General features: G+C 43.5%; 1 protein-coding gene across 1 annotated transcript in view; it reads right to left on the reverse strand.

Annotated features, from left to right (window-relative positions):
- Positions 1–16473, reverse strand: part of LOC129387560 (uncharacterized) — a 142707-nt gene that overhangs the window by 3825 nt on the left and 122409 nt on the right. The window contains exons 12-28 of the mRNA XM_055076629.2: positions 16238–16371; positions 15794–15882; positions 15553–15702; positions 15237–15439; positions 14679–14824; positions 13255–13388; positions 12160–12351; positions 11291–11496; positions 8888–9027; positions 8669–8802; positions 7497–7655; positions 7212–7384; positions 6494–6627; positions 6265–6395; positions 5939–6142; positions 2307–2500; positions 480–601 (exon numbers count right to left, since the gene is read on the reverse strand). Coding sequence (XP_054932604.2) covers positions 480–601; positions 2307–2500; positions 5939–6142; positions 6265–6395; positions 6494–6627; positions 7212–7384; positions 7497–7655; positions 8669–8802; positions 8888–9027; positions 11291–11496; positions 12160–12351; positions 13255–13388; positions 14679–14824; positions 15237–15439; positions 15553–15702; positions 15794–15882; positions 16238–16371 — 2645 coding nt within the window. The remainder of the gene's footprint in view (positions 1–479; positions 602–2306; positions 2501–5938; positions 6143–6264; positions 6396–6493; positions 6628–7211; positions 7385–7496; positions 7656–8668; positions 8803–8887; positions 9028–11290; positions 11497–12159; positions 12352–13254; positions 13389–14678; positions 14825–15236; positions 15440–15552; positions 15703–15793; positions 15883–16237; positions 16372–16473) is intronic.

Here is a 16473-nt window from a genome sequence, read left to right on the forward strand (position 1 = left end):
TAATCGAAAATATTTAATTAACTGCGTCAGTTAGAACGGGGTGTGCTTCGCGGTGGCACAGAGGACGCTTCAGGTGAGCTGCGCATGCCGAAGAAATTGATAGTTGTTTGTAGCATTGCAATTCGATTATTCGAAATTCGCAAAAGTGAAATTTTCCCGCTGCGCACTTACTACCCGCTTTGGTTGCTTAGTGGACATGGTGTTGGGCTGCTAAGCACGAGGTCGCGGGATCGAATCCCGGCCACGGCAGCCGCATTTCGATGGGGGCGAAATGGGAAAACACCCGTGTACTTCGATTTAGGTGCACGTTAAAGAACCCCAGGTGTTATAAATTTCTGGAGTGCCCCACTATGGTGTGTCTCATAATCAGAAAGTGGTTTTGGCACGTAAAACCCCAGAATTAAATTTTTAATTAATTGTGCACTTACTGTGTAATACAGGTTAGGGAATACGTTCGAGTGAAATGGTCGTATACCTGCCTTTATACTGCCGTGTCATTGTGTGCACCAAATATTTAAGGGCACCTAGGGCATGGCGGTAGTTGTTGCGGGCTTCGTCGCTTTGAAATTGAGCTTCTAGGAGGGAAGACCATGTTTCGACCCTGGGTAAAGAAACAAGTAAGATTTTATGCGATGTAAAAGACCATGTAAACACGTTGTCGCGTTCATTGCTATGAGCGGCACACACTAACGGGGACACGAACTGCCACGAAGAAGCGTAAACTGCCAACTGGCTCGTCGCCAGACCAGATCGCACCACCGCAATATAAAAGAATCAGAAAAATCGGGGAAAACAAGGAAAAAAGATATAACGAGGAGACCCATCATTCTGCCTTACGTGCACAACTTGTTGCATCTCCTAGAAAAACGTGGCTGAGAGGCATGACGTCCCAGTTCTCTTCCTTGCGCCGATCAAGCTAAGAGGCTTGTGCAAGAAAGAAAATACAAATAAGGAGCGCACGAAGGGAACATTTGGCGTGAAACAGGCGCGGAATTTTATAGAACATGAATGCAATGCAATCTATACGCTCCCACTTTCATTCGGCAAGGTATACGGGGTCCAAAGGGAACGCAGTCTCGATGGCAGACTTAGAAAGCACCGATACACGTTCCCGCAGATATCCGTGTCTAGCAATCTCGCCAGACTTTGACAGCAGTCGTCTCTAAAGAAAAAGGTGTCTCCAGTCGTGCTCGCTGACGCCTAAATTACATACGCACGTAAGGCACGTATGCGCAGAAAATCTTGACAAGTAGCGAGCAAGAAATGTGAGGACGCGATCTGAGAGAATCTATTGATTTCCTTACACTCCCCCCCCCCCCCCCCCCTTCGTTCACGCTGTCAGATTGCATCGTTGTGTTCATTCAAATATGTGATCCGGTCTGGAAATAAACCAGTTGATATTTTGCGCTTCTTCGTGTCAGTTCCTGTCTCCGTTCTTAGTGTTCGTCTTGTTCCCGTTATTGTGCGCCGCACGCAGTGCAAGAACAATGAAAATACTCCAACTAGCCCAATTCATTGCTTTGTTCAATGTTGTCGTGTACTAGCAGATGCTTATTCTGATGTCCTAAAGTGGTACACAATGTATACGAGAAGGCGAAGCTATAAGAACACGACGCTCATCCTCAAGCAGAATGATGCACGCTGGTGTATATTGCATGCGCATAGAAAATTTTCCACATTTCGTCATCAACTGGGTGCGACCCGAATATTTTCCCGCATCTTGTGGTCAAATTTAGCTAATTCGAGATGTTGTCTTTGCGTTCCATCAATGAAATTTTTCTTTTGGCAACAGGTAGCAGGGGAATATGCCCGATTATTTATCTTTGCGAAAGCGTAAAAATCAACTAATATTATTCGCTAATAAGAAGCATTTTACCTGCTTGAGCTGTACTTGACACTAAATAAGCTTGTTTTTATGTCTTTCCGAAATGCCGCTGCACTGACATGTCTACAGGCAACACAGAGTAACAAAGTGCAAGAAGCTCCCTCATTTTAATTTAAAAAAAAGGAAAAAAAGAACTGCATCTACGCGCAGCCCGACATCTAGATCGCCATGGCTCTCAGTTGTGTGCATATGAATTTAGACATAACATTTTGTTTTGTTTACTTTTTCTCCCCAGCGCGTCACTTGGCCCTAATAACGATATCACATACAGATATACCGGTAACTGGAGAGAACTCCTCTCTAGAACATTTCTGCTGCTGGTTATGTTTTTACATCTTGACGGTTCTATTGCACTTTCGTTGTTGGATATGTTTTTCACTCTGCACAATGGTGTCTTGAAAACACATTTTCCTATACTTACTTTTTTAGGTCTAGCTTCAAGAGACCATTGCTCAGTTGATTGAAAAAGGATTCAAACAGCTCCTTCCATTTATCAACTGTCAAAAAAGGCACATCTGCAGTGGAACCTGATCTGTATGAGGCAGCCAGTTCGTCGTAAACGTCCATGGCACTGTCGTAAAATTTGCTCACATCGTCCGCATTTGAGGGATTCGCCTAAGGAAAAAACACAAGTTAGCGATAGCGTACTCAAACGCAGACTGTTCATTATAACTGCAATAGATTCATTATTCTCTTCACATGAATTTGTTTTCCAGAAAAATATTGTTGACCTTCATCAACTTGTTTGTGGTTCCTGTAGAGTGCTGTATAAGCACGTATATTAAGTAGTTTGGTTAATGAGGAAGCGGACCGTGTAGCGGATGCCAAGAGGAAATGCGGTAAGAGAAGTGCGCTTCGAATATCCGAGCCGATAGCGAAAGCCCGCCGTGGTTTTACAAATACTCCTGGGTAGGTTCCAATTTGCGCTTTATGTAAGGCGACATCACTCAGAAAAGCTGACGATACCATTGCCAGCCATGCTTTGAAAAAGAAAAGACGAACACAACATGCGACTCTGCTGGGCCTCCTGCTTTGAGTGCATCGTCTGTCAAAGTTTTGAGGCCAATGAGTGCAAAGGCATGTGCAGGTACGTCTCACACCACGCAATCATATGCGTACAAATCAGGTTGAAGTTATCTATGACAGGCGTTGGCTCTATCTTGAGATCGCCACTGCTGAACTGGCTATCGTGATGGACGGGCACACGCTCCTATATTCCGTTACTGAATCACTCGCGCGCCATGAAGTTCTGGCTCCGACTGATTAGTGGTTGTTGCCGCGTGTGCCTTGCGCGTACTCCTTCATTGATGGCGGGCGGCTATCGAAGTTCTTAGAAATGCAATATTTGTAGTGCGTAGTGGCACCTTTATTACCATCGTGAGTTTAAACGAAAGCTAGGAACGTCATGTTTGGGTCCCTGCGTTGCTCAATTCCCTTCCCCCCTTTTCTCAAGAAACTGCCGTGGCAAGGTCTTCTTGCCAAACAAAAAAGTCGACCTTCAAAATAGGAAGCTTGATCAATAATGGCAAGGCGCAATCGTCGTTTTGTGCCGAACTGACACTTTAGCTTTCGCTGCTTAAATTATAATTGATGATGATGTGTAGTGTTTTATGGCGCAAGGGCCAGGTATGGCCAAAGAGCGCCATGACAAAGGTAATGTTAGCGGTTCATTGTGAATGATGCAGGCAATGAATTAGACAATGAATTTCTCATGGTATATGTGACATGGCTGTAAAAAGGCCTAAAATCGGTCGCTGTTGATGGCGTAAAATATATAGTTGTTAAAATCATGACTCTAAGTAATGCTGTGGGCTATGGTAATGGGGTTTCGTTAAAAGCATGATGCAATAAAACATAGCGTTGACACTTTAGATTCAAGAAAGCCTTTGAGTAGAAGGCTGTTATACGTGATCTAAAAATGTCCTGGCCAAATGATTTCGAGAGTGTCTGTTTCACCTAAAAACGCTAAAACTAGTTTCGGATTAAAAAGCGGTTCATTGCCGAGAAAAAATTTCGGGTGGAGAGGAATGTTTTCGCGATATGCGGAAATGAAATACTTTTTCCTCTGTGTTTCTATTGCAGGGCATTGAATGAGAACGTGCAGTACAGTGAGGTTTTGGCCGCACTTACTACAAGTCGGAGGATACCCCCCAGTCAAGAGGTAAGAGTGGGTGCCGTAAGTGTGTCCTATTCTTAATCGACAAAGGAGCACTTCGTGATATCGTGATGTTCTCTCTGATACCCAATATCCTAATTTGGGTTTTATCAAGTGCAGTTTATTTGATATCTGAGCATTCCACTGTTGCTGCCAGTGTATTTTCAGCTTGTGACGCAAGTATGCTTTAAGATCTGTGGCTGGGATGGGTATGTTTATATCCGTGTCACTAAAAGCTACTGAAGTAGCTTTCTCATCAGCAGCTTCGTTGCCTTTTATACCACAGTGGCCAGGTACCCAGCATAGGATGATCGTTTGTCTAGTACTATAAGCTGAGCACAGCAATGTATACAGTTCATTAAAGACAGTGTTTTTATGTATACGTACATTCATTAGGGCTCGGACTACACTCAATGAGTCTGTGTACACAATAGCCCTAGTCAGATTGGTTTGCTTGATGTGCTTTATTGCAGAGAGTATTGCATACGCTTCCGCTGTAAAAATACATGTATGTGGGTTCAGTGTACCGGATATTAAAAATGCTGGTCCTAGTGCTGCGTAGGCAACACCAGAAGGGGACTTAGAGGCATCTGTGTAGAATTCAGCACAAGAATATTTCTCCTGAAGCTGAAGAAAATGTGACCGTATGTGTGCCTCAGGCGCTCGTTTTGATATTTCTGCAAACGAGACGTCACACTCGATAGTCTTCCACTCCCAAGGCGGTGGAAGCCGTGTAGTTGCCATTATGACATTCTCTAAAATCGGCGCACCAGTTTCTTCGGACAATGCTTCCAACCGAAGGGACAAAGGAGGTCTAGTGCCTGGGCGATTACGGAAAAGTCTAGCCGTAGACAAGTCGCAAATAAGTGAATGGCATGGATGATGGGAATCTGATTTGACCTTGAGGGCGTAAGAGAGAGTTAAATATGTTCTTTGAAGATATAGGGACCATTCGTTAGCTTCAGCATACAGGCTTTCTACGGGGCTAGTCCTGAAAGCACCAGTAGCGAGACGGATACCCAAGTGGTGGACGGAGTCGAGCATCTTCAAAGCACTAGGCGTGGCAGAGTTATACACAATGGCTCCGTAGTCAAGACGTGACCGTATAAGGCTTTTGTACAAGCTCAAGAGGCATCTTCTATCACTTCCCCAAGATGTGCGGGATAAGAGCTTCAGTAGATTCATTGTCCTCAAGCATTTCATTTTCAGATATTTTAAGTGTGGGATAAAAGTTAGTTTGGTGTCTAAAATGAGGCCTAGAAATTTATGTTCTTGACTAACAGATAGCCGTTCTCCATTAAGATCAATAACGGGCTCCGGTATTACGCCTCTCTTATTGGAGAAAAGAATGCATGTACTTTTTTCAGGGTTTAGTTTAAAGCCGTTCTCGTCTGCCCACTTAGACAACTTATTCAGGCCAAGCTGCACTTGTCGCTCGCAAATACTAAGATTACATGACTTGTAACCCATTTGGATATCATCCACATATACGGAATAAAACATTGTACGTGGTATGATAGTATGGAGCGAATTCATTTTTACAAGGAATAAAGTACAGCTCAGCACTCCACCTTGTGGCACACCTGTTTCCTGAATAAATAGACGAGATAGGACATTACCAACACGAACATGGAATGTGCGGTTGCACAGATAACTTTGAATCACCTTTAGCAAGTTGCCTCGGATGCCCATTCCAGCTAGATCACGAAGAATTCCGAAACGCCAAGTAGTATCGTATGCTTTCTCCATGTCTAAAAATACTGATAGGAAAAACTGTTTGTGCACAAAGGCATCCCGGATATTTGTCTCGATACGGACAAGTTATAAATTATAATTAATGACAAATTATAATTAATGGCAACTGAAAGTGCTCGTACATAATTTAAGCGAGCGCTTACCTGGATTTCATCGCAATTTGACTTCAGTTCTTTGACCGTATCCGCGCTGCTAAACTGGCACGCTAAATGATGAATTGAGGCTGCGGGAATATTGTCTCCGTTGTTGTCAAAGGCGAAATACTTGGACCATTCAGTCGTCTTCAAAGAGCAAAATCTCTGGACGCCGTCATTGGCATTGGCAAAGTCAGTAACTATAGCCTTCACCTGAAAAATAAAACGGAGCAGCTGCTGAGTTCATCGTTACAGCGGTGCTAATACGCCATCGTAGTTTATCAGAGAACATGCGTTAAGAAATCGATCTGAAGGCCAGGCCAGGCTGAACGTACATATTTTGATTCCATGACCGTGTCAAAAGCCACGTCAACAATATCTGGGCTGGAATTTAAGACCTGAAGGATTGCATTGATGTTCTTGTTGTTTTTGTTATTTTGCAGAAGGCTTTTCCACTTCAAGTTCCCTGTCGAACAAGAAGAGAGAAACAGATAGAGGAAAATCATCAGACACAATTTTGGTGCTCATGGACTTCGATTAACCACAGGACGTAGTTACACGTACAGAATGGAGCCTTTAACCTGCATGCTGTTTTCGAAGCTGCCTTAAATATGGACTCCAGCGCTGCAGTGTCGTTTTCAAAAACGACAGTGATTCCTTTGAGAGCAGCCATTACTCTGAGTCGGTTAGCAGATGACCTGAAAGAAAATAGGACAAAAAAGAACGAGAAAAATGGCGAAAACGTGAGAACAGTTTTTTGGGAAAGTCCTACTTGCTATATGATAACATAACGGTTGATTTTGTTTCAGTATAGCCTGAGAGATGAAGCATAGCACAGATCACGCAATTGCGCAAGCGAGGGCGCGCCCCGCTTCACTAAACGGTATTCCAGGTTTATCACCTGCGAGCATGTGTTTTTTGAATCACAGCTTGAATCGCGTGTTGGCACCAATTCATGGTGCGGCGTGAGAAATATAAGCACGACAAAAGAGTAGACCGAAATAACCTTACGTAACTGCGCGTACCATCACGCAGCACTGCAATTACAATGATAGTTCACGACGCCGTTATTTCTGCTCATAAGAAAGGCAAGCACTAAACCACACCGACAAGACACTATTGGTGAAATCTCGAAATAAAATGCGTCTAGTGCTCGCAAGGTACCGTCAAAACATGGCTAGATTTACACACGGTCCACACATACTGTCGCGTGAACACGTGGCGTTCGAGAGGAGCAGATGTATAATTTTTTCTACTGCACGTCATTTCAGAAGCCGCTTACCTGGAATCCCAAAAGTTATTGGAGAGGAAATGATGCCACTGAGTGCTGTTGAACAAGCGAGAAGCTCCCGTTTGCGGTTCTTCACTCTGCAGCAAGCTTACGATTCGATGCAGGGTCTCGAGAAACCATTGTAGCTGGTCTCGTTTTGGAAGTGATGGTGTGGCGTCACTTTTCTAAAAGACAAAAAAAGAAAGGAATAAGAAAGCCTCACTATTATGAAGTACGAAATAACAGCCTCTGGAGTATGACTGTTATTAATTTTGATTATGACGATCTGCTGCACACCTGCAATACTTCGTGGACACCAGTAAAGTTGATCGCACAGAGGTCTTGTAGAGCTGAGGTGGCAATCTCTACCTCCTGCATGGGCACTGTGAGGTAATCTTGCACGCGGTTATTGCAGAAATCGTCGATGGCGTACTTCTGCTTCAGGAGGTACGAAATCTGACGATTACAGGCAGAAAAGAAAAAAATAATTTTTAAAACGCGTCACAACCCTCGAATGAACAGCGTTGCACCCCGTGCGTTTCTTCCTCTTCGACTAAAGAAACTACAGCTGCATAAAAGCTCGTTCGTTCGCGCGACGAACAAAAAAGGATTTGATGAGAACACAGCAAAGAAAACATAACCTGATAGCAACATACATAAACGGAACAAAATGTAGCATAATGACACGCGATAGCTTGTCGGTACGCCTTATATAAACATAAACATAGGGAGTGGTTAATTAAGAGAAGAAAAACGAAAGCGTCACCTTGATACATCATGCATAATTTCTTTCCCAGTGTTCGCGCATGACATTAGATCGTAAGACATGATTCATTATGATGAGTAAGCACAGCGTAACAGACAAAGGCCAGAAATGGCAACACACTGAGGGCCTAGTTGATAAGTACGTGACAGCGCGCGCGCTGTCTCTCTTACACACGCACGCACGCACGCACGCACGCACGCACGCACGCACGCACGCACGCACGCACGCAAACTGTCCCATAGATACAAGCCAACTCGGCAAAAGTTTGGTTTTGCTCACTAATCTAAAGGCAATGCTGGCAACATATCTTTGCAGCGCAGTAATTTCTAGCAAATTAATAGATTACAAGCAGTGTGAACGCTCTCCATCGAGGAGTACAAGTAGACAGACAGCAAGGAAAACGTTTACGAAAGATAAATAAGAGGCGACTACCGTAGTGCTTCCAGTGAGGAGCCTAAATTATAGTGATGGTTTCTATCCTCAACAGGTACAGCTGCAACAAGCTGTACTATATGGCTTTCCGGTGGGCAGGGGTAGAAAATGCATTCAAACGTTGCGCAAGAAGTTACTCCTCGCAAGATGTCCAGTACCAAATTTATTTTAGGAATGTACTCCATAATTATAAAGTTGAATTGCGTTTTTTTTTTATGTAGAATCAGTGGCTGCTCTTATGTCGCGCGTAAGCTAAAGAAATATATCTCACCTTTTTTGGTTCGACTGTCAATGTATGAACGAAATACTCCATGAGCTTAACGAGGTAGTTGTTGACCCAACGAACCAGCAACTCAAGGTCACTGGCGTTCTTGAAGAGCTCAGACACAGTTGTTTGTTGGCTGTCTGAAAAGAGAACAAGGGACAGGCCGCTAATAAAGGAAGGCGTTGCAGTTGGCTGGATTCGGATTTAGGCAAAAGTCATTGTTACCCGTTGGTTCAGCCAGCATGCTTTCGCTGGTGGTGAGGAACGAGGCTATCTTGAGCAAGTACGGTGCCAGAGTGTGATTCAGATTTGTGTCCAGTTCTTGGAAAGCGACGCTGACTAGTTGCAGCACTGAGCTTGCCTTCCTGAAAGCAATATGGACATTTGTTAGCTGGAGATGTCTGGCTGTAACATCAAAAGGGAGTCGTTTGGACTACGTCAGTGACGTTTCGTATTGATGAAAGAGAATACAATCGCATAGCTCTGAGCAGTAAGAGGCGCCTCCAGCTGTGCAGATGCTAGGAGGATAAGGAGAACATGGGTGTCTTAGACGTTTGCCTAGGCATTAGTAAAGAAAGAAAGCTGTCACAGAGAAAGGCTTAGCATCCTTCCTGGTGATTCTGCAGCATGTAATGCGACAAATGACTGTTCGACATACCATCTCGCGGCTGGTCCACAACTCCTGTTTCTTAACATTTGGTAACGACTTCCATATGTTATAAAACGTCACAATCAAGCGCAAAAAAAAGATAAAAGCTATGCAAGCTTTTTTGTGATTAAATAGCGAAATATGCAGCCGTCGCGCGCGCGTGATGAGCTAATACATAAGGGTAAATAGTGCGACAAGCGCCCGACGAATACTATATGAGATTTCAAGCGCGAGTTTCACGTAACACTTTAATGACTCCGATAATAGAAATCAGGGTGAACTATATGTTGGGGATCAACAATCTTTCCAACTCCTCACTATGCACTCTATGACCGTTGACGAGCTGGCTCTGTGAAAGATTAATTGCCAGAGTCGTCTGGTAATGAACGTTGCTGATCATGCTAAACTTCGCAAGGAATGCATGGTGTTTCACTGGTTGGCCCCCGACACCAAGACCGAAACACGAGGGTACTTACTGCAAAATTTTCTACGATATATAAACGCTCAATATATTTCCATTCTATTATGCCATTGCGTGCAACCGGCGCTATGCGCATATGATCTGTGTTGAGTGCCTCTCAGGACCGCTTTGAGGAAGAACCGCAGAAGGAATGGCGAAAAATGACGTCGGCACTAAAAATGCAAAGCGTTTTCGAACACCGCAAGGGAAAAGCGTGACCCTGACGCAGTTTCTTGTGGGTCGTATTACGAAATGCGGAATCCCGGTGGGGACAAAATTTCGTGGATTGCGTCGCGACACGCATCCTGGTTGCGACACATCGTAGCCACTGCTCAGAAAGTGCTACGGCCCTGTTTATGCAAGCGCCGTTTGCACGCTGATCTGCCACTTCACCTCATGACACGCGGCGCTATGGATGTATATATATATATATATATATATATATATATATATATATATATATATATATATCATAGAAATGTCCGAATTCCACCACGATGGTTGGAAGGACCTTCTCACATTAAGTAGTCTACGCGGAAGCGACACGTACACGCACACAAACTCTTGCGAGCTCAATAGTGCATGGCGCGTTCAAGCTACACGGAAAGCCCTCGAATTTTGTCAAAGGGAGCCTGCGATGTCGGTGACGTGGCAGGTCCGCACCACGCGTCCGTGGCGAGGGACTGCTTGCGGCAGCGTGGGTAGCAAACCGCTTGTAGCGGATCGCAATGACTGCGAAATATCTCACGTGCGGCACATATCGGTGCTTCATTCCAATGCTCCTCACCAGAAACACGAGAATGTATGCGAACACGTTTCAGGCAGGCAGACACGCACGCACTCACGCACGCACTCACGCACGCACGCACGCACGCATGCACGCACGCAAAGTGATGCCCATGGGTGATGCATCGATGAATACGGGAAGCTCGGAAAGTCATTTCACGCGGCCCTTCCTTGTCACATAATGTAAACGGGACATTTACGTTTAACGGAACAAGAAAAGTATTTCAAGCGTAATGCATTTCGTGCGCGCCGCGTTACCACACGTTCTACGTATTGCGGTTGCGAGTATGAAGAGCCTATGTGCACGAAATACGCAACAAAAGTAAACAAACACTTCTATGCTCCGTACTTGTAGTCATACTGGGTGCACTTCTTGCTCGGCAGAAATATTTTACGCAGGCTCGCCTTGAAAGTTTTGCTTAGTTATACGCTACAAGAGCACACACCCTCTTAAAATGCTATAAAGGCCTCGTCACGCATCACCAAAAGCGTGGCTGGACGGCGTATTTAGTTTTATGCCAATAATGTCGACGCTCTTTAAACATAGGTCTCAAATGGCATAAAAACTGAGAACAATAGTACTTGTGAGTCTCTAGACTTCTGAAGAGCCTCCTGTGCTACCGGTGGCGTAGCCGGGGAGAAGGCGTGGGGGGGGGGGCACACTGTGCACGCTTATCTGAGAACGCCTAACTGAGAAAAAAAAAAGAGGCTCAGCTGTCTTATGCGTACGCACCCCTCCGGTGTGTCGTCGGCGCCGAAGGCAGCTCTGGCCTGCTTGAGAGCATCTTTCATGGTAGGCCCGTGAAGTGCTGGGACGTCCATAAACGCCGACACCTTCTTGCCCCTGAGTACCTCCACATTCCTGAGCAACACGTTCAAACGCCCACCCATTGTGGTCCAACTGAATGGAACGTCTTGACCGTGATTCACTTTCTGGATCTGGAATATACATTTATGGTACGCTGCTTTATTTTTTCTTCCCACGAAATAAAAGACAGTTTCTATGCAGTTATTATTTCAGCCACTTTGTCGTCCATGCAGTGCACTCTAGTTAGTGCGAATGCAACGATTTCTTGTTGCTCTGTCATTTAACTCACATTTTTTTTAAAACTGCCCCCGGTACATCATACAGTGTACACAGTCTCTTCATACAAGGTTTCATTCCGATGTGTCCATTGCTTCACACACTATTGTTTAAAACGTAACTGTGGCTGTTGCTTACAAGTAGTATTAACCTAGACCGTTCAATGTCTCCTTACGGCTAACATGTAATGTTCTTCATATATCCGCAAGGTTTGGCCCTTACTTAATGTTTTGCCTTTTGTAATCAGTGCGGAAGCGTTAGGTTTTTTCTTTCTGTTTTTGTAAACGACTTTTTTTCGAACGCCAAATGTGATTCGGGTAGCATTAGCAGATTCGTTGTGAAAGTAAAAGACAGAAGCGCAAATAAAGTCACTACCGCAAAAGGAAAGCGTGCCACCTCGGCTTCGGCTAAAAAATGTCACATTAAGAGAGTCCTCATTGCTTGTTATTCAACATTTCAAAGCCCTCATTATTTCATTTGTCTTTCGGGACCCAGCAGTAAGTCTATAGTTAGCGCACCGTTGTGTATATGGCTGCTATGTGGCGCTCCGAGAAGAACTCCGTCACAAGGAGAGGAACTTGTTTGCACATCTTCTCTTCGAGTCTCGTCAAGCTCTCCGTTTTTCCCACGCTCAAGAGATCGGAAAACTTGCCGGTCTGGCAGGGCACGTAAAACCTTTTCACCTTGTTCTCTTCCAGTTTTTCAATGAGCTGCAAGAAAGAGATACACGTTTTTATTGCGCAGGTGCAATGCGCGAGCCTATGTCTCGATGTTAATGCATGCCCTAACGTCCTGACACCCGAAGACAGTTGAGGGATATACCCACTATTTAAGTCGGGTCTTATCACCCCATGATGTGTTACAATATGATAAGAAGAGAAGAGAGATGAGAGAAATACGCGGCATGATCAGGACCCTAAAGAAAACGGGACCTTGTGCATCGGCTACACGTAACAATAGAATGAAGGGTGTTACCACTGTGCTATATAATGCAAAAGACATTGATTGGTAGATTAATTAATTACTCAGTCGATATATTGATTGATTAACTGATTGATTGATTGATTGATTGATTGATTGATTGATTGATTGATTGATTGATTGATTGATTGATTGATTGATTGATTGATTGATTGTGGATAGTAAATGTTGGCTAGAAGCGCAATGTGTCGCCGGCTTTTCCCCAGCAGTTGCACAAAGGGTCTCGGAAGATTGAATCAAAACCACTCAGACAACATTGGCACAAGTGTTCCGCCTCCAAGAAAAAAAATAAATGACAACGCCGAACGTCTCTTTAGATAAAGACGGACGTAATTACTTCGAGTGCGTGCATCGTCATCCCGTTTATTTCCCATCCTACTAGTGTATCCACCAGTCATAAAATACAACCGGTTTTTCTTTCCCGTGAAACTTTTGGTGAGAAACGATATTTACATAAACTTTAAATAAGCAAAAAGGTCTTTCGCCAATATAACCGGCTCAAATACATTTCACAGTGGTGACTCATAATATAAAGAATTCCATTCAATTTAGCTTCACTCCGAAACAAATTTTGGTACGGTTTTAAGCACATTGTGTTTTCAAGGTTTAGACATAAACACAGCTGAACTTACGTTGCCTAGGTCAGCTTGGAGGACCTTCATCCCAATCCGTATGAAATCAGGCACAAACTCTAATATTTCAGAAATAATAACGTTCATACTGGGAACGTTCAGTGCAATGTTACGCACAGTGATTCCTCCTTCCACTGAAACATACAAGAGAGGAATTCCATGAAAGCTTAGGACGGTTCTATACCAAAAGACAGCTGCCGATGTTCGTAAGCCTAAACCCCGAGTTATTTCAACTTCGTTTTTTTTTCTTTTATGCACTGTGTATCGATAAAAACCAGGAGAAAATTACAGTGTCTCCAAAAGAGGGAACAAGAGTCAGTTTACTATTACGCAATGTTACACCCAGTAAGGCTAGCAGTGTTTCGCGCAGATGTATAGCAAGCGTTCACGGTGGCGCTCGAACAACCGGCGCATCACTGTTTGACTGAAGTCTGGCTTTATATGTGGCCCGCCCACCGGATACGGCGGTGCTTTGATCTTGAACCCTCTAAGGAGATTGACCGCCCAGCCTCGCTCAGCTTGTTTGGCTTCGCTGATGTTTTATGCGTCTTCGTACACTGCCACGGCTGCCTCGTAGCTCGTTGTCTCGTTCTCCTGGTACAGCACTTGCACTTTGCCGTAGTCCTAGCGGCACATAAAGATAAACAAGTCATGACGGCGCGGCTGTTTGGATCGTCAGTTTTGAGAGTGGTAGGTTTCCGGTGCTTTCGTTACATATTAATTATCATCGGCACGGCCACTGATGACTCTGTTTATCGAAGTACAGCTGTCAGCTAGTGTCAGTTGCCCGTACATTGTCCTGCCGCTTTTTTTATGTTATAGCGTTAAGAGGCAAGACAATAAAGCAAGCACTTTAATGGACGGCCCAGACGTGAGAGCACCTGTGTTGAAAGCGCCGCAGCGTAACCTGAATGCATCATCCATGACTGAATAGTGATGTGGCATCTAACCGACCGCTGCAACTGAAATTTCTAGCCACAACAGCACTGTTGCGGTATATGCTACGCAAATTAAAAAAAAAAGAAGTAAACACTCGCCGCTTCAGGTATATGCACAAGCGATTCGTTACATCTGGGTAAAGCTGTGCACACCTGCTTCATGTGAAAGAACCGCTGCTAAACGTAGCGCAAATGTTAGGAGTACCGCATTTGCCGACTTTCCACGTCATTTGAGGAGTTACTATGACCATTTCAAAGTATTTCTTTATGACGCTTGTTGCCTTTTCATGTTCTTGCATTAACAGGGAAGATAATCAAGCAAGCAGTTTATCGGACGGCCCAGACGTGAGAGCACATTCATACAGTTTCCTTATAACTTACTGAAGCGGCGTAATTTTGTGCTAGCAGTGCAACGAAATATTCCAAAGTAAAAAAAAAAGAAAGAAAAAAACGACGCAAGCAAATGTTGAAGTACATATCGCTTACCTAGTACACCTCCCATTATCTGGTTTAGTAAATCTGTTATCTGGTCAGCCATGTAAAACACAGCAAGAAAGTCATTCCAGTACTTTAATCGCTGAAGAGAGACATAGGTTGAGATCGTCTGAACAATCTTCATTGCAGATGTAATCCTGTAAAATAAGATATCGCACATTTAGATAGATAGATAGATAGATAGATAGATAGATAGATAGATAGATAGATAGATAGATAGATAGATAGATAGATAGATAGATAGATAGATAGATAGATAGATAGATAGATAGATAGATAGATAGATAGATAGATAGATAGATAGATAGATAGATAGATAGATAGATAGATAGATAGATAGATAGATAGATAGATAGATAGATAGATAGATAGATAGATAGATAGATAGATAGATAGATAGATAGATAGATAGATAGATAGATAGATAGATAGCATGATGCATTCTCTTCACGATAAATAAAATCTGCAACATTTTGCACAAACCAAGAAAACTTATGCTTGTTGATATGCCTGACATTTTTGAACAATGCAATTCAAATTGTCATTCACCTTTCCTCTCTTGTCTTTGTGTCCCAGTGGCTTTCAAATTTCGCCCCAGCCTTGGAAACGCCATTCCAGTCGTATGAAAGTCTCTTCATATTGACAGTCTTGTTCAAAAGCCCTGTGATATCTGATATCCTGACATTCATAGGATTCCAAGTCGTCTCATCTTTTTCTTCATCAGCGGGTATATTTCGAAACGTTTTCAGAAACTAGGAAAGAAAGTGAGAGAAAATTGTGCACAACTTCGACATAGATATACAACGTTTTTCTTTTTTTAAATTGTATCTCCAAAAATAAAACAAGTTTGAGAAAGCCGACTTACTGCAGGGACAATATCTTTCAAAAAGTGGCATGTGAAGACTTGGAGGTCCATGATTTTGTCAGAAGAAACTGGGACACGAAATGTCGTTTTAAACTTGTCTTCATTGCAGGCCACATTCAAGATTCCCTTGGACGACAGTATGCGGTTGACCTTGATGAAATAAAACAAATATTTTGTTGCTCGGACGACCTGAAGATGCTAAGAAACGCTGGTAAACAACGAGCACACGAGACGTACATACCCTTTTGTTTGACGAGAAGGTTGTTATTAAGCTTTCTACCATCTGAGGAAAGAAAGCGTTTTGCCCGTCCTCTTGCGATTTCTGTAAATCTGAAAAAGAAAGTTTATGCAAACGCATATAAGACGGTAATCATGGAGTCTTATGCAAAATGATGAAGACATAAAGCAGAAACACATCCAACATTTTTAACAGTACAATGTTATCTAAATTTAAGGTATTGACAACACTGGAAAGCCTGGCCGTTTCCAGGAGTTGTGTTTCCGGTAACACAGCCATCGGTATATCACTTGCTCTGAATTGTGAAAAAACAGAAAAGAAGAAAAAAGCGGTTGCCTATCTTCATTTTGGGCGCTCAGTGCCATTACTTCTTGTAACAGAGAATGGCTATTGAGGGCTAGAAATCAAGCGTTCTCTATCCATCATTTTGCAACGAACACACTTTACCTGCTCGCATAAACTCCACCACAATGCCGATAAGTCTCGCAGTGTAGTACATTGCATCCTTCCTCATCCGTTTCTTTCCTGGCGTTTCGTGCTTCTGTGACATCAGGTCATCCAAGGCGTCGAGCATTTCCTGTCTGAGGAATGAAAAATAATGGAAGCCAAATTGGTAGAACCCGACCACTGCAGTGATACTTCAAGCAGCTTTAGATGAAAGCCGGAGAAATAAGCCGCGTTCT

The sequence above is a fragment of the Dermacentor andersoni genome, chromosome 2 (genome assembly GCF_023375885.2).
Source record: "Dermacentor andersoni chromosome 2, qqDerAnde1_hic_scaffold, whole genome shotgun sequence".
In the NCBI taxonomy this organism is placed as follows: domain Eukaryota; kingdom Metazoa; phylum Arthropoda; class Arachnida; order Ixodida; family Ixodidae; genus Dermacentor; species Dermacentor andersoni.